This window comes from Phasianus colchicus, chromosome 21, assembly GCF_987193195.1.
Source record: "Phasianus colchicus chromosome 21, bPhaCol1.hap1.1, whole genome shotgun sequence".
NCBI classification, from domain to species: Eukaryota; Metazoa; Chordata; class Aves; order Galliformes; family Phasianidae; genus Phasianus; species Phasianus colchicus.
In genome coordinates, this window is record NC_143456.1 from 3463450 (window position 1) to 3482400 (window position 18951).

The 18951-nt window shown below is 42.9% G+C and overlaps 1 protein-coding gene across 3 annotated transcripts in view; it reads right to left on the minus strand.

Annotated features, from left to right (window-relative positions):
- Positions 1 to 17870, minus strand: part of GTF2I (general transcription factor IIi) — a 53509-nt gene extending 35639 nt beyond the window's left edge. For all 3 annotated transcript variants that reach the window (XR_016459181.1, XM_090122264.1, XM_031591906.2), the window contains exons 1-9: positions 17698 to 17870; positions 14762 to 14867; positions 13640 to 13778; positions 4255 to 4389; positions 3089 to 3272; positions 2879 to 2907; positions 2503 to 2551; positions 1772 to 1815; positions 459 to 536 (exon numbers count right to left, since the gene is read on the minus strand). Coding sequence is in view for 2 of the 3 variants with exons in the window: in XM_090122264.1 (XP_089978390.1) it covers positions 459 to 536; positions 1772 to 1815; positions 2503 to 2551; positions 2879 to 2907; positions 3089 to 3272; positions 4255 to 4389; positions 13640 to 13778; positions 14762 to 14860 (757 nt within the window). In the remaining variant the exon portion in view is untranslated. The remainder of the gene's footprint in view (positions 1 to 458; positions 537 to 1771; positions 1816 to 2502; positions 2552 to 2878; positions 2908 to 3088; positions 3273 to 4254; positions 4390 to 13639; positions 13779 to 14761; positions 14868 to 17697) is intronic.
- Between the last annotated feature and the right edge of the window lie 1081 nt (positions 17871 to 18951).

Genomic DNA, 18951 nt, shown 5'->3' on the forward strand with positions numbered 1-18951 from the left:
CTGTCAAGACAGTTCTGGCATGCACTGGTCTTTCCCTCCAAGGAAAGTGATTGATGCAGTATGCAATTTACTGAAACTCGAAACTAAAGAAAAGATTCAAGCACTGCTCTGAGCATTACCATCATCAGGGTTTGCTTCCTGCTTGAAAACATCCATGGAAACAGTTTGCATGCAGGAAAAAAAAAAAAAAAAAAAAAAATCAAGCAAAAAAAAAAAAAAAGAAACAAGCTTCTCCTTTAAATCCCAAACACACTCGTATGGTTATCAATATTATTCCAAAGAATAACAAAAGATGTGAAGTACAACTTAATGGCAGCCAGCATGGAGATGCTGTATCATAACAGCAGCAATTTCGTGTCTGACAACCACAAATAGGCAAAAGGAGAGGTTGAAGGAGAGCAACTCTTACAGCAGTACCCACTGAGGAGATGAGCAGATGCAGAAGTTGCTATCACTACCTTGAATATTGTACTGATAGTAATCAGGATCCTCTGATTCTTCCTTCACTGTCACTGTTGACATTTCCAAAGGAATTCCTGTAGAAGCAATAAAGGAATCAAATAAGTAGATTAAAGATAATCAAGATAGGACAAGGGGGTATGGTTTTAAACTGAGACGGGGAGGTTTAGGTTAGATATTAGGAGGAGGTTTTTCACACAGAGGTGGTGACAAACCAGAACAGGTTGCCCAAGGAGGTTGTGGATGCCCCATCCCTGGAGGCATTCAAGGCCAGGCTGGATGTGGCTCTGGGCAGCCTGGTCTGCTGGTTGGTGACCCTGCACACAGCAGGGGTTCAGAACTAGATGGTCACTGTGGTCCTTTGCAACCCAGGCCATTCTATGAAGATCTTAAAAACTAAAAAAGTCAATAATTCAAAAACAAACAAAAAACCCCCTAATATTCTAGCTTGTATCTAAGCCAGAAAAGAAAACAAATTGAGTTTCAAGTGCTGAGGCTCTAAACAATTGCTGAGGGGAAAAAAAAAGCAAAACCAGTAACCAAGTGACACACTGATGTTCCAGGTTTCTTGTGTCTCAATATGGTTACATCAGAGGTGATCCAGCACTAAACACATCCCTCCAAAGCAAACATCCCTGCAAACACCATCTCATACTGAAGAATTAAAAAGAACAGCTTCCTTCCCCCACAACAAAACACTATTCTTCTACAAAACACCAAACTGCACAGCCCAGCCCAACCCAGGGAAGCAGGAAGGCACAATTCATCTCCAAACACACCTGCTGTCTCTCTGCAATTATTGCTGTGTTAATCTCAAAGCATGCACTTTGCTACAGGGAACACAGTGCCTTGCAGCATCCTGTCCCAGCTGCAGGGAATGATTCTATTGATTTATTTTTAAACAAAAAATAACATTTTCCTATTTGTTTTGATGTCATTATCAACATTCTGGTAGTACTATTACATAAGTTCTTCTCTCCACATTAGGGATAAAATAGTGCTAGAATGAAAAGAAGAGCTGAGGACCTTTCCCTTTTTTCACTTCCAATAATAATAAATTATTTCAGTCTACAAAAGATGACAAACCTACCCCACCTAGAAGTGGAAATCTTTGGCTAAGGTAAAAAAAAAAATTGATAAGAACTGCAATGGAAAAATGGCCATTTTTAACTAACAAGCAGTTTCTCTCTCACATGCACATTGGATTTATGCTGTTTTTATTGGATCTTCCTATCACCATTTCAATACAGCCTTCTGAACAGAAACTGATGGTTCAGTTGTTTGGCAAATAAGGACAGAACTCTGAACATACCAGAATCCTCACTTGGTTCCGTTTTCACTTGAACAGGAGGGCAACTACAGAAACAAACAGAAACAAACAGTGACATTATAAAACCCCAAAATCCTATTTCTGGAAAGTTCCTCATACTTTACAAGCTGTCTAGTGATATCAGCCTCAAAGGAATGGGGATGGATCTCCCAGCCCTGCACTCGATGGATGTGTACAATGTTCCAAGTATGTTCACCATTTAATGAGAAGTGCATCAGCAGAAGCACAGAAACATTTCCCTGCTTTCACATTAAACATTTTTTTTATTTATTCCAAATATAAGCTCTCCATTTAGAATCAAATAAATATACAGATATATAAAGTTTTTTAATTAAGGAAGGGGAAGGGAAGAACATTCCAACTGTTCCCAGTCACTGCTGTAGCATAAGACATGGCAAACTTATCACTGATAGACAGACTGTGAACTAAGAATACTCACTGGGCTAATTAAACTGCATGGAAACTTCACCAGCTGTTTAATTTGTAATAGTTTCTCCACAAATAATGATCAAAAGAAAGAGACTGCCCATGCTTTTTATAATCCCAAGCTATCAAGAAGTTGTCCAGAGGTCAGCTGGTCAGAAAAAGCCCATTAAGATAAACTGTATGAAGTTACATGAAAACACACTGTTGACACTTACATCAAATCACACAACAGAAGTAAATGAAATGTTTATAGACATGCAAAAAACCCCACATTATTTTAAACTCACCTTCCACCTGGAGGTATAATTGATTGTGAAGGATCTGTCACATGAGCTCCTGAAAGTTAAAAGATATCATTTGAATTTCCTGTAACACCTTTCAATTCAAATTTTGTATACAGAACCCATGCACATGCAAAGAAATGAAGAAGAGAGATTTATTAAATTAGATTATTAAACCATCAAGTAACACTATCAAGTAACACCAATATAAAATTGCTTCAAACTATGCTTTCCATTGCTCTCTTTCCAGATTTAAAAGTTGAAATGTTGGGAAACAAAGCCAAGCAAACCTTACACCGAAACTCTGCTAAAACAAAGTGAGATGCTTATATTGAGATTCCAGTTTATTCCTAAATTAAAGTCTTAGTAAGCAAGAACTTACCTAACTGTTTCTTGGGCTCTAGGAAAGGCCTGTATGGAAATAAGGAAAAAAAAAAACACCAAACCATAGCTTTAGCAAAATAGATCAATATTGACTCTGTAGTACAAAACTAAAAAGGCAAGACTTCTGTTTAATAGAAACAGAAGCAATTTAAGAAGTGAAATTTGAAGTCCAAAAATGGACAAATGAGCAAACTAGAGAGCAATTAACCTTTTGATGATAAATGAGATCCCCGACTTATTTTCCAAAATCCACTTCAGGGTTGAAACATCGTAATTTTCAGGATGCATGAATGCAAGCCCCTCAGGCAGGCCCTGCACCACCACAGCAGATTGGTCTCTCTGAATCTTCTCATACGGCACGGGGACCACCGTTGACTTTCCTAAAGCTTTACCTAAAACCAAAAGGAGATTGTCACAAAATCAGCAGCTAGCAAAAGGATGCATGCCTCATAAATCCCATTACTTCGGAGAGGACTGGAGAGAAAACAAGGCACAGATGCAAACCCTTGCAGGAAACCAAGCACCTTATGCACCAATATTCAGTGGAACCCACTGAGGCACAGATGCTTACTTAAAAGCAAAGGGGCCGTACTGCACGACAGTCTCAAACTAAATGCTGCAAAACAAATAAGAAAAAAAACTACCCAGTATATGTGCATGCCAGTAGAATCAGCCAGTACAAAATAAGCTCACTACCTAAACCACAGAACAGTTGAAAAGCTAAGATTGATACCAGGTAGACATTTTGAAGTGTTCTAAGGGGAGGATACAGGTAACAGCAACAATCCTCCCTTGGGAAGAGGAGGTGCTACCTCAACATGGATGAAGAATCCTTCGATCAAGTACTGCCTATATGAAAGCAGAACACCTCAACCTTTTATGTTATCTAATTAATCAGTACCAGTTGATCCCCTTGGAAAACTGGCAAGAGGAGAAGTGCCCAGCTTGTTCTTAGGTGACCATGCAAGTGTAAAAAGAGCAAGGGCTGCACTGCCCAAATGGCCACCAAGGGTCATGTAAGGCCTAGGACATGGCACAGGCACAGATGGCCAGGAAAGCAGACAAAAGGGGAGGCAATATTATGATGGCTTAACTTATCGATATATAGGTAGGAGGTGTTCCTTCTCTATTAGATAGGTGGAATATGGAATACTTGTGAATTTCGTATATAAATACAACGAAGAAAATTGCATTATTATGCTTGATTTGTGTAAACTTCCACCAGCACTCAGATCCAAATAAAAAGCATCTCTCCAGAGCGTGTGGGAATTGGCTCACTGCACAGTGGGTAATGAATCTGCTTTTCAGACAACGAGATCATAGAGTACCCTTCTTCTACCCTACTTAGAAATCCAAAGACCCTGAAGCACCCACCATAGCAAAAGCAGAAGTAGTCCTCCACAGACTTCCTGAGAGCTTCCAGTTCCATGGCATCCACTGTCAGTCTGTTGGCAGGTGGTACACACTTCGTTTCCTGCAGCTCTGCAGCCCTCTCCCCTTCTACAACACCTAAAAATGAGATAAAATTCAAACAGGTTATCAAAACCCTCATGACCAAGCTCCTCTGGTTTAAACCACGGAGGGGTTAGAAGGATTCCTGCTCAAAGGTTCTTCAACCTAGAGACAAATGTATGTGGGCAGTGGGTAAATATTATTATGCTCTCCATACAGGCTTTGTAAATATCCCCCTCTGAGCATAAGAATGATTAATTAAGAGACACAGCCAAGCTGACTTTTCTTTGCATGCAGATGTAGAAAACACCATTAATCCCAGGAGAGAATAATACAGTAGAAATTAAATGCCAAAAAGGCTCAGGAAGAAAGGGTTGGAATACTAAACAGGAAAATACTAAAACCTTTGTGTGGAAGGTCTCTAGCACTACACCTGATGTCTCATATAGGACACAGCTCCTACCTTGTGTGGCTTTTCCACCTTTTAAAAGACACTGAAGTACATCTATTGCTGAACAGGGGGAGCTGCTAACAACAGAACAAATGAAAAGGGTATTCCAGTGCTAAACCTTATTCTGCTTTGATCATAAACAGCAAACAGAAGTGATCTATTTTCAGGAGCAGCCTTTCCTTTCTGTCATTGTAGTTTTACTGACAATCACCCAGGAAAAAAATGGGGGAAAACAATATATTTTTTTTTCTAAAGATGAAAGAAAACACAAGAAAGAACTGCATTCCTATGAATGCAGTCAAAACTGCATTATGATTTCACTGTGAACAAGAACATGAACACTGCAATTCACACCAATACTGCTAACGTGGCTAACACAAGAAAGCAAACATCAGATTGAACAACTGATTATAAATGGCTGTGAAACAAGCTGAGAAGAAACACTCTCACTAAAAAAAGGCATTTGATACCTAAAAAACCCCTCATCAGGCCCAGTACAGGTGGGAAGGTGAGGTGGTGGAAGAGCTGTGTTCTCCACAGGTGGGAGCACACTGCAAGATTGGCACAGATACTCTGCTAAAGCCAACCTGTGCTCAGCAAGGTTACAAGCAAGCTACGTAGCAGCAACTCTCACCTTGCCCTGAGCATCTGTATGGTCAAGTATCCTTTATCTTCCTGCCTTACCTAGCTGTTTTGGTTACTCAGAAACACCTTCTTGCCCTGAGCACAGTGGGTGGCAAAGCAATCACCCAAGCAGCACACAGCTGTCTCCATCCTCATGAAGAAAACAATCATCTTTCTATAAGGGCTGAATAGGTGGCTTTGAAAGAAAAGCCCTCCAAAGATTTTGGTTGTTTGTTTTTGGTGACTCAAAATGATGGAATTTCAGTTTGGTAGTTTTTTTTTTTTTTCTTGTTGCTTCAGAGCAGCTCAGCATCTACAGCCTGGCCTCCATACAGGTCAACACTGCAGCTTCCTTCCCTAAATAAGTGCTGTGATGCTTATAAACTGATGAAGAGCAGCACAGCTCAGCAGTGTTACACAACACCTGCTCTGAAGGTCCACTAAAGCATGCTCTGATTGCAGACAAAAATAGGCCACAAAGCACATCTACATTCAAACATCAGACTGCAAGGAAGGGAATGCTGCTGCAGTTCTTTACAGAGCAGAGCTGTGCTGCAGCCAACTAACAGAGGGAGCACTGCCTACAATCCACCTAAAAAAGAAAAACCAAGCTTTAGCAGATAAACAATTTAATTGAAGTCAAAGAGGAGATGGTGTGCAAACAAGAGAGTGAAGGAGGTGGGATTCACTATTTGACACTCCTCTAGCAAAAGGGGCCTGTGATATGCAAGGTATCCTGCAACAAAACGTTGGCATTCCCCCAGGTACAGTAAATCAGAAAATGATTGTAGGAGTACCAACGTCACCATGTGCAGACACTTAGAGGCACAGTAAGGCCAGCAACTCCATTGCAGCAAGATGGGACGTGCATTTCATCCTTTGTGCTTAAGGAAACTACTATCCAAAAGTGACTGCAATCAATCAGAGGGAAAGCGTGCACACTTCTGCTTGGCATTGCCTGTCTAATTCAGCCCTAAGCTTTTCAACTGGACAACAGCTCTAAAGAAAAATAATTTTATGATTCTCAAAGAGAAGATCACCTGAGGCAGACGCTGAGCAGGTGGGGTATTTGAAGTGGGTCTGCTACTGATGGCAACTCTGTTTGCAACCACAGGGAAGAAAACAGGTAGGCTGCAGCGAGATGAGGTTTAACTCTCTGAGCAGGTTATTTTTCTTCTTTAATTTTACTTTTTTGTTGTTACTGGCGTTCTTTTTTAAGTACTTATTAGCTTAATAAACCTTAACTGGCAAGGCAGAGACAGAAGAACGAAAGGTTCCTGTCAAGCAAAGTAGCACTAATAAGGATTCAAAAGAGCCAACCACATCCTAAACAAACCCAGAGCAGTGCAGGCTGGTTAACATTGGCAGTGCTGCAAAAAGGAAAAAAAATAAAATGGTGTCTGGGCTGGCACAAGATCTGCAAGAGCCTCTGTTCCCAACAGATCCACATTCAGGGCGGAGGGCAGTGGAAGCAAAGGAATCACCCCTGGGGAAGGCAGGCAGAAGATTCTGAGAGATCTTTGAAAATTCTTACATAATTACACACAAGTTGCATTTTCAAAAGTTCTTTTAAAGGTGGGCTTTTGTGTTTTTGTTTTTCATTTTGAGAAGTTGTAAAAAAGGCATCAATTTTTAAATCTAAGTGAACTGCCAGAAGTAAAACTTAGCAAAAACAGAGTAACTCACCCCTAATGCTGCGTGTGTGTTAAAAGGCTACAAAGGAGAAACAGGAAAAGGCACAGCTTGTCAGGACAGACCATCACCCACTTCAGCTAGAGCTCTTGTACCAACTTGGAAAGTTGGAGGGGAAAAAAAAGAAGGGGAAGAGAATCACAATTAAGGACAAAAGTAAAAGAATCTAATCAGCCACGAGGTAAGGCTGAAACAGCATGACATGGATTATTAATGTGGAGTTCACCTAGTGAACACAGTATTTAAGAAAAGTGCAGCGTAAGACAGCCCAAGAATTGCATTGTGTGTGTTTCACAAGGTTAGACAGAAGGGGACTGTAAGCCAAACCCATTAAGTGATCTCAAATGGAGAGAACGATGGCAGGAAAGCAGCGCTCAGTTGATGATTGCTTTGGATTTTATTGTTACTTTTTGCAACTGCAACTGTTCAGTAAGCGCTAGAAAGGAATATTATCTTTATTTAAACTCAACTGTAACCATGATTTATTGTGAATAAACTGATGAAGTCTTTAAAGGGAGATGCTTTAACTCGCACTACAGGCTAAATACAGACTTGGAAGTGATGGAATTCCAATGAGCTTTTTTAAGACTTAATTCAAAGAATGAATGCAGTTCTGTTTGTTCTGTCAAGCAGTTATAACTGCAACAGAACTGCCCCAAAAATAGGGTGGGAGTAAAAACAAATGCACAATGCAAACTAGTGCTTCTGATAAGCAGAGTATGCTGTAAACACCAAAGAGATGGGAACAGCAGAAGCTCAGAGTGCTGGAAGCAGCCAGAGAATGGAAGAGCAAGAAAGCAGGTAAGACAAAACAAACAGTCATGCCTACACCACAGAAAAGATTATGAAACTATTCCCTAACTAACTCCAGGCAGAGCCAGCCAGGTTAGCATAATGCATCACTAACAAGGCATAACACAACCTGGCTCACATAACATGAAATGGACAAGGGAGTGTTCACGTGATGCCTTCCTCCAGCAGGGCACCAAAGCCCTAAATCCCCAGTGACAGACACAGTAGGAGTAAATATGTGATGGTAACCAGCATGCTTGGTCTGGGAAATGGTGACAGGCTACTGTCAGCACAGCCACAAACAGCTGTCAGCCTCTTCTCATCTTGCCATTTGCAGAAATGCCAATTATTCCAAGTCATCTGCTGCAAGGAGGAGGGGGGAAAAAAAAAAGCATTGAAAACTCAAGGACATAACCAAGAGCCACAACAGAGGAAGCTCCCATTAAGACTGATTGGAGATTGCCTGTTCCAACACATACTTAAACAGAACACAGAATCACAGAATTGCCAGGGACCTCAAGGATCATGAATCTCCAACCCCCCTGCCACATGCAGGGCCACCAACCTTCCCACCTAATGCTAGACCAGGCTGCCCAGAGCCCTGTCTAATCTGGCCTTGGAACAAGCCTTCAGCAAAGGTTATTATTCCCAGATAGTGAAAAGGGAATCTGGAATTAAAAAAAAACAAACAAACAAGAGGCTGAGACCTACAGAGGTTCAACAGCTCTGGCTTGGCAGTCTGAAAGCATCCTGCTAATTACAGATTGAAGAATGCAACCAATCCTATCGTGCTCTCCTTCAATGTGTTCTTTAGAGTGCACCAAATCTAAGGTGAGAATTGTAGTAGACATGGCCCAAAAATATGCATTTATAATAGGGAATGGATTAGAGATGGCACGTATGCACCTCCACAAGCGTGTTGTCAGGATTAATCCTCTGCCTGACTCTCATTGTTTTTCTTTCCCTTACTATTAAAGCCTACAATTTAATAAATCCCTTCTCTTCTAAAATATTCTGTAGCTTCGGGAGAAGCAAAAGCCACGGAAGTCTCAGCTGACCACAGAACAGCTCAGGGCCAAAGAAAATGACTGTGGGAAACCAGTTTTCCCACTGGCACATCACCATCAAAGAAGAAGTGGCATTTTTCAACTAGCTGCATTAGTGTCAAGGGATCACCCTCCCAGCAACACAAAGATGTCAGCTAGTTACAGAGTGGTATCCTCACATTTGCCCTGGCACAAAGAGGAAGTCTGCCCTTTAGATACTGTAACTAAGACAAATGGAATATGATCAGGAGCAGTTAGAGCCACTAGTAATCTCTCTTGTTAGAGTAACACTGAAAAATGTATTCAGCTCTTACCATATGTGTCAAGGGACGCAGCCTGCACTTCAAATCAGATACATTCTGCTTCCTGGCTGAAGAGCAAACCATCCCATTTAGAAGCTATTTCTGAATTCACACAGGCATGACCAGCAAGAAATACATAGTAGGAATACAATCAGAAGTGATCAGGATCATAAGGAAGCAGCAAGGCTGCTGTATTAATACTTGGTTTACACCATAGCTGAAGCATCCACACAAAGCACTGCAGAAGGCACATGCCCAGAGTAGCAGTACTGTAAGTTGCAGTACCAGGAACTCTCTGTAGATTTAAAGATTTTTAAGCAAAAGATTGAAATTAACCCAGAGCTACTGAGTTAATAAGATATCCACAGTGCTGTCGACTCCAACCTGTCATCCTCTGAACACTAGAGCATGATGCTCTCAGGCCTGCAAAAGGACAGTCTATCCAGCACAGCATATATATAATACAAATGGATCAAATGTGTAAATAGCTTCATCTATTAGAAGTGAAAGAAAGCTGCAAAACATACCAATCAGGGCTTCAACACACTAGGATCTTGTATTTATCTGCTATATACTTGACTGAGCTCGATTTAAAAATAATAATAATAATAATTTGTCATTTATTTCTAGATTGTCTTTTTTGAATATTATCATCTACAAAGAAAAAAAAATACTGATATAAGGGCTATTTAGATGCCTACAGGTAGATGGCACAGAGACTTTCAAAAGCAGCACTCTAGGCAGTTCAGTTGCTTTGTAAATCTGACTGCTGCTAGCATTGCTTTTTTACTGCCAGCATTAGGAGTAACTGCAATTGCTGTGATGCAATGAGCACAGAACTGCAAGAGAAAAATTTACTGAGAACTCTTAGAAACAGATTGGGAAAATGAAAAAAGAGGGGAAAACTGAGAAGAGTCACAATACCTTCCATTTCTGGTGTCCAGTACAGGCAGCGCCCAGCCTAGCAAAGTGCTGCTGCTTAAACACACAGGGTAGACAGATTAAATGAGCTACATCTCTTTACATAGTTAGGAAGACACTGCAAGGAAGGCAAGGTCAAGGTGCTAATAGATTTGCTTTCATCTTACACAGCTATCCTCCAGCCCATGGGGATGAACAATTAGGGATGAAGTAGACTGATGCTCTCCAGCGTAGGTGTCGTATGCAAACTGACAATCAGAATCCAGTTTGCACATCCTTGAAGATCAAAGGATGCCCAGGATCAAAACATCAGTGTTTTTGTGCATTAGACACAAAGTCAAAACACTCATTCTCTATGGAGGAGAGATCCTGCACAGCAAACAGCAGCTCCCGTGGAAGCCAAACTCAATACTGAGAGAAGTCACTGCATACTTAAAATTGCTGTTACAAACTAGGAAGCCAGCATCTATCATTGTAAGACCCAAGGCATGGTGTAACTTAAGCCATGGATACTAAATTCCCCCTAGAATACAGAAGTTACTATATAGCCCAGAAATGTTAAATTCAGTTACTCAGATGGAAGTTACACCACAAAGTCCAACAGATGGATACTTATAAGTTCTGCTTTCTTTTTTGTGAAGAGATGCTAAGATGCAGCCTTTCATGGTTCTGTTTATCTTATTTTTTCCTTTTAAATTGCTGACAAGATGAAAAAAACTCCCTGCAAAGCCTAACACATTCTCAGAGACCAGAGGGATGCAATGAGGGAGATGCCCAGCCACAGACCTTCAGGCAGGTCCACAATAGCCTCATTTATGGGACAACTCATTTTACTTGCCTGCAGAATTTGGAGGATATTGAGATATTCAACAGTAATCCAGATACCAAAGACACTGGTGAGTCAAAGCTGAGCTATCTTTCTTGTAAGGTCTCTGGAACACTGTGTGACATTCATTCATCATGAGCAGAAGGAATAGCTGTACTCATTTAAAACAGAAATTCTGATCACTCCTGAAGCTACAAGGAGCCCTTGCAACCCACGGACATGGAAGTACAGGTAAGAAGAGTGAGAGAGTCTCAGCCAAAGTCCTTCCAGGACTTAAAGCAGAACTCTGGATAGATGTACTGCTAAGATCAGCAGAGAATCCTGAGGCCATTAGAAGAAAAAACAAGGCTTCTAAGCATCCAGTGCTTACCATTCAGGATGAGCAGTCTACAGATGCAATTCCAAAGCCCTAGCACCCAAGAATGAACAAGCAGCAATACTGAGAGCTGACAGAAAGCCACAGAACTAGCAGGATTGTATTTCCACACAGCCCATGTACTGAGGGTGCCACAGCTGGCACCAGTGGATGGATGTTCCAGGACAGGTCACCAGGATTCTTGGCAAACACTCAGCATCTGGGTAAGGATTGGAGACACAGTGCTTTGTAATCCTGCTCAAAGTACAGAGCAGGTGATCAAAAAGGCACTTCTGAGCCAACGAGCTCTTTTGAAAGTTTACTTCTGACTGGCAAACGCAGCTCAGGGATGAGCTGAGGCCTCTTCTACTGCCCTTTTTGTGTACATGAGGTTGAATTCCACAGAATCAATAGCAAACCAAGAGAAACTGTCAAGATGGCTACATGAAGGGAATGTCATCCTCAAGACACCCCAGCCTTCCATCTCCTGTTCAGAATGGCTGATAACCCAGACAGCAAGGAAGCATTTCATCTCACCACAGGCTATCCGTGAGGAACCATGCAATATATTTCAGTAGGGAACAGCAAGAGGTAGGACAAGAGGTGTATGATCTGCATTGCTTCCATACCCATAGCTTGCCATACTCTGTATGTTATTTGAGTGCCTCTCATATGCTCCTTTTTACGGAGAACAGAAACTCACACAGGCTTAGAAGAAATGATGAAGCAGGTTACCTGAGTTACAGACCATGCATGGAAGCACAGAGTTCCACACTACAAAGCATAAAAAACCATTTCACTGTAACACAGAGCTTGCAGCCATCTTAATTAAGCACAGTTCAGAAGAGTGTGTTATCTGACCCCATTTTAAATAATTAAAATCTTCTCAACATTCAGCACACAACACATATCAACACTGCTATAATCTGTTCCCAGCAATTTTTTCTTAAGGTAACAAGATACAACAAGATCCTCATGGAGCTTCTTCCTTCCTCCACACCTAACCCAGGAATATGAGACTAAGATTTGGGTGGCTTTATTCATACAGATCTACCCCATGGTGCTCTGGAGGAAGCATAAGGAAAATACTCTTTTCAATGTAGATATTGTTTAATCATATCTGACAGTATAAAACAGATATTCATAGACAGCATAACTGGAAAAAAACAAAGGATCAGGATTAAGAGAACCAACATCAGACTTGAATAAACATATGCATATCTACAGAAATCTCAACTGATACACTTCAACCAGCATGGAAGGAAAACCAGTGCTTGCCATGGTCCAGAACCAAAAGCACAGACTTAGCCAGGGAGATCAAACAGACCTCAGTTACTGCAGATTCCACATCAACACACACTGCAGACAAATCCCACAGCATTCTATTTGGGCACACAATACCACTGTTCTGCCTGTACCACTGGGTTAGCAAACAAAGTACTTGGGTTCATAGGGAAATCCTTTATAGCAAGTCAGGTGAAAAGCTGAACTTCCTTCCATTATTCAGCTAATAGTTTATACTGGTATTTATGAAAAAACCCTGCCCCTATAGAAATTATGAAGAGGAGAATGGATTTATCTTATCCTCAGTTCCTCACTGAGGTCATCACTCTGCATTTTGATATCAAGTTACAGTCCCATATTACAGTGGTTTTCTTAGAATAAAAACACTTATGCCTGCAGAAAGTCACCGTCCAACAGCACAACAGTGGACAAATCCAGATTCTCACCAGAGAATCTGGATTCTTCAGAGTTTTAACTAGCAGCAAAAGTGTTTTTAGGAGCAAATCTTTCTGCTACAGATTAAACATGGTTGCACTGCACGCAGTACTTAATTAGTCAAGCCAGAATATCTTACAGCTGTTGTTTTAAAATTCCCCCAGACTGGCTTTTTTCTCACATCCTGCTCTTGACCTTCATCTTCTCCCTTCCCCCAGGCAGATAAATGCACTCTGCATTATTGGCTAAGCACTGACCATCAGCAGTGTTTTCCTATATACACACACATGTAAACCCTCCACAAAGAATCACTGCATCTTTGAGGGCCCCTCTTAAAACACTGCTCTGTACACAATGGATCATGTTTTATAATCACACAAGTTCCACTATAAAAATTAACAGAAACAAAAAACACTCCCACAGATGTGAAGGAGTACAAAAGTAATGCATATAACTTCAGACCAGCAGAATGCAGCCACGATATACAGGACTTTGCTCTCAAGAGATACTGGTACTTTGCAATATACATTAAGCAGCTTGAGTGAAATACAAAAAGAAAAAAACAACATTGAAACTTACAGTATTTAAGAAAATCCTTCTGAAAATCTTTCCTGGAATCAACAAAGGCTCTTCCCCTCTCAGTTCCAACTACAAAGACGTCTGTTTCATAGACAGCGATGCAGGCAACTTCTGCCTTGGATTTGGCAAGTTCTTTACACTATAAAAAGAAACAGAAAAGCATTTATTGTCCTTGTTAAACATATGTTCTATAGAAATGTATGTGGAATCACTTAAAGCAGTTCCTACTTCTGCCCCCAGTATCCACTCCTCAAAAGATATCATGAGTTACATAATGTCAGCCAGTAGCAAAGGATAGTTTATGTATTTGGAATTCTTTTGATGAGAAACCTTAAAAGCATTGTAGATGCATTAGTGAAATTGAGGTCTCATCTAAACTGAGAAGTTGAACTGCTTTTAATTAAAATGATTTATTCAATCTATCCTTTGGAAATTATCATTTCAATTAGATTTCAATTAGATAATCATGTTGTCCTAGCTAGAATTAGTATAGGAGTTTTGCCCTTCCACAGCACACTTAACACAAATAGTGCTCTGTTTGTAGAAGTGTGGCTGGAAGCAGGAAGGCTTCCTGTAGCTTGCCCTGTCCTGACAGCTGTGCTCTTTGTGGATCTGTGTGGATTCTTCCTCAGAAGGGGAAGGATCACAACCTCCCTGTGAAGGTGTAGGTGTGCTCTGCTGGGAGCAATTCCAGGCAAAGAAGTCAAAAAAAAAAAAAAAAAAAAAAAGAAAACTTGTAGAGTATGGAGACAGGAAGTTCCCAAGTCAGTGAGATCATCTAGAAGTGACCACGAAAGGTTAACTCTCCTTAGTAACTCAGGAGATCAGGGTGACATAAATAGTTGCTGCATGACACGCAGCAACAAAGGGTTGAACACAACTCTTGGGGAAAATGGCTTTGAAACCAATTACCTTATAATGATTATATTCAAAATTTCATTGCTAACAACACCACAAAGCAAAAAGGCAGGCTGTTAGCATGAATTTCCACAAGCACACAGTCACAGCAGTTGGAGAGCACGCACTAAGGTACAGACAGAACAGCATACACCAGCTCTCTGGAGGGAGGCAAGGTATTGCTGTAGCACTGCATGTGCCCAGACAGCTTTGACAGCCACTAACCATGGACTCCAGTGCTGACACGAGGAACGTGACCACCATCCTGCTTTCAGATGGGTCTTCATCATGCATGGACGTTGCTGCTACCGTGGCTTGGGCCATTCTCTTCCTGGAAAATCAAATATAAAACTATTCAGATACATGCAACAGTGCAGGAATATCTACCAACAGATACACGTACACAAAAACCCAGAATACCCCCATGTGAGCAAATATGCAGGTACAGCAACAGAATAAATTGTTCACTGTTTTGTTCTTCCATACCTCCTGCTGCTTGAAAGTGAAAATGCTGTGCCATGTCTAGACAAAACACCTAGAGAGATGCATATTAATTGATTAGCTGCATTTACACTGATTTTTCTTTTTGTGCACGTTCATATCTGCAACAGCCTGAAGAGGCACAGCAGAAAAAGACAGGTATTAACAGAATGAAAAACTGTTTTGACATTGGTGTTAGAGTGACATGCCCTATAATTCTCAGTACAGGTTCATTAGGGTATCACTCAAATAAACACCACCACTACAGCCATCCCAAATCATGGCCTGAGACTCCAGTGTCAGCAACCAGAGCCCGACATCCTTATCTGCATATTAAACAGCTGCAGGATTAATTTCCACACTAAGAATTGCCAATTAAGGTGCTCAAATTAAAAGCTGCATTTCAGAAGTGACAACAATAGGATTAAACCCTATTTTATGTGCATCGTAACCGACTTTCAACTTAAAGACATCATAACCAGGACTTGTTCATGCTTATGTTGGCAGAACTGCCAACAGAGAAGGATGACTATACCAAGAACAGCTGCCAAGAGCACATTTTTCTGCTGGATGTTGCAACTGATGTTATGTTCACACATACCTAATGCAAAACCTGACATGCTTGCAGGTTGGGAGAACTGGGAGAGACGTTGCTATTACAGCCCCACTTGTGAGTCTTTAAAAAAATCCCCCCCAAAAACCTCCAAACACAGATTAAGGTGGGGAAAACAAACTTGCAGTGTCAACAGTGCAAGCTCACAACAGACACCCAGTCACCTTCTGATGCTCCAGGCAGGTCTGCAAGGTTTAAACAGTTGTAAAGCTACCATAGATAAACTGGCAGTGACAGTCTGCAGCTATTTGAGTGTATCTGAAATGAAAGGCAGAAACGCCAGCAGCTCAGATTCTGTGACAACACCACTGCTGTGCAGTCCCCCCATGCAAAGCTTTGGGGAATATCCAGTGCCCAACTTGTCACCAGCGTGCTGCACAAAAAGGCCCATCATCTAGAAGCCATTCTTCCAACAGTTAGTAGCTAGCTGCCAGAGTACCACTATGTAACTAACTACTTCAGGGCAAAATTAAACAGCTTTGTAACAACTAATAAGCATTCAGGATAAAGAGTACTTAGGCACAGGTATTCCTATCAACTACTTTAAGATAAATGTAAGCAACAGCTACTAAAGAAAAACATGTACAAGAAGGTCAAGAGAAAAGAGATTAAAAAGAGACAGAAAACAGAGACATTCCACTACTCTCTGATTCAGCACTGTCCTGAGTCTGGGGTGGTGATCTGTGGGTGGTGAGCTGATCCAGGTGAGCACTTGTGCTCTGAAGCAGCACAAAGCCAAATTCCTCATCAGTCTCACACAGTGCCAAAGCAGCAAACCCACCATGCAGCATTACAAACATTAAAACCAATCCTACTGTACAGATGGAAAGGCTCTAACCAAGAACCCCAAAATACAGCTGTTGTAAGGGTGCCTGCACTCAGCCATGCACATTGCTGTAGATCTGCTGCTCCCAGGGGAAAGCAGCCCAGTAGGGGCTCTTCTATAAGAAATGCTGTTCTAGCTGAGCACTTGTTGCTTTATCAAGTTGGAATAAGAAGGAACACAGATTTATAATGAAGGCTCTACCTGGAAGCCAGACTGCTGCCTGGCTGTTACTGGTCTCATCCCTTGGCTGCTCTGCCTTCAGGGTCAAGGTATGTTTAATTCTACCCAAACATCAGCCTTCAGACAGAAGGCACTGTATCAAAACTGCACAGATTAAAACTCAGAGCTGTTAAGCACAAGCAAATCTTTTTGACAGATTCACACTGGCTAAAAAAAAGCTCTATTTTTCTCCCCCCAATTTGGTTCAGAAAACGTTAATCCTGATGTGCCTTAGCTAATGGAGCATAGAAACCCTGCAGGGATGCAGGCAGATCAGTGATGCTCAGGAAGATGCAATGCCCTTTTACCTCCACTACTATTAAAGACCACTTGAAGAGACAACACAATCCCAACATTGGCTACTTTAAGAGCATCTCTGATTTCTTTCACCCTCAACTCTGCTAGCAAAGCAATACTCAATTCAAACCTCACTATTTCTGGACCAACGTATACTCACAAAGTTTTAGATCAAATGAAAAAACAGCATCCAACCGCACTGCTCACGAGGCAGGTATACAAAATAAGTGCATACCCATGGAGCAGCACAGAAGCTGTCAGCACGGAGCTCCATCCCTGACTCAGGAGCAGCCCCTGCTTCCAGGCGGACCACCACCCCCCCCCCCCCCCCCCATGGCCCCATCCCAGGAGCCCACGGGGCCTCACCCCTACTCTATTTGCATACAGACCACGCCCCCCTCTTCTCACACCCAATCGCAGCCGCTTCCCGATAAGCGCGCCCCCTCCCTCCAGCCAATAGCAGGCGGCAGTAGCACAGTGGTGCCCGCCCCCTCCATCCCCACACCTGGATCCCGGGGGGCGGGCAGAGTGCGGAGCTCCGCCTCCACCCGCGGAGGAAAAGAAGCCCCCCCAACCCCCAGAGCCGGGCCCGGGGCCTCTCCCAGCCCACAGCACGAGTGTCCCCGCTGCCCTCCCTCCCCCTCAGGGAGCCGAGGTACAGTGGCTCGCTCCCGCCTTCCATCCCCGCGTCGCACCCACGAGGTCCGATCCCACCCCGCCGCTCACCGTGGCTGTGGATGCTGAACAGAACGGCGGGCGCTGGCAGCGGCCGCTTTCCCGCAGCCTCTCGGCGCTGGGACGGGCCCAGAGGCCCCGCTGCTCCCCTCGCGGTCTCGGGCTGAGCACAGCGCCGCTCCGGGGGAGGGGAGTTGAGGGGAAGGTTTTTGTTCACCGATGTACCACTGCGCATGCGCGCGCCTCGCGGGGGCTGCTGGGACGTGTAGTCCGCCCCCCAGCGGCCACACCTCTCCACAGCGCACCGTGCGTAACGCGCCGAACTACAACTCCCATCGTGCCCCGCGCGGGGCGGAGCGGCGCGAACCCAGCGCCCAGGGAGGGAGCGCGGGGGCAGCGGTGGCCTTGGAGGGGCATTCTGCCTGAGGGTGTCCGGCCGCCATTTCCTGCCCCGGCCGGTTGCGCTGGTCCTTCAGTTTGGGATCTAAATTTCTCACATCCCTTTGCTTTCTCCTCTGCTTGTCAACCGGCTGAGCCTCGGCTGCAGGCTGAATGAGGTTTTCACACCTGGCATTTCTCTTCATGCCGTAACACCAGAGCTGCTGTGGAGAGGAGAATTCAGTTGTTTTTGTCATCATTAAAACAGAGAAATTCCACCTCCAGCACATCGTCTTTTCCTGGAAACAAACAGAGACCAATCCGTACTTATTTCCTCTGACTCATTACTTCTGTTTCATCCCCAGAAACATGCGTTATTTTCTTTAGCACTCAAAAGTTTTAGGCTGTGTCAGAAAGCTTTGCTCCAAGTTGTGCAGTGAGTTACAAACGTCACCTCCAGCTAAGCACAGAGTAGGGCGTTTCACTTGACTCCCATTTCAAGTATGCATGGGAAAATTTAAGTATTCTTGACAAATTATATCTAAATATCTCACATCTGAGCAAGAACCTCATTGTGTGCCTGTTGAAACCAACAAGTGCTGAAGAGCTGGTGGCAGGGTGATGGAGAGCAGAGGGAAGCAGGGGGGAAGCCCCAGGCCCTACAGGAACGTCCTGATGCTGAATTACATGGCATTCCCTTATCTTTTATACTCTATGCAGAAGCTCAGTGTCAGACACAGCCATGTGCTGTTGTACCAGAGCCTAGAGCCCAGGGCTCTGGGCTGCCCATTGAGCAGTGCTCCAGCTGTAACTAGATGGGATGTCTTTTCTTCTCCCAGACTATGAGCTATTTTAATTTCAGTTCTGAAGCCAGGAACAGCGAAGAACCCTTTGTACTTGAGAACACTACTGGAGAACCAGAACAGC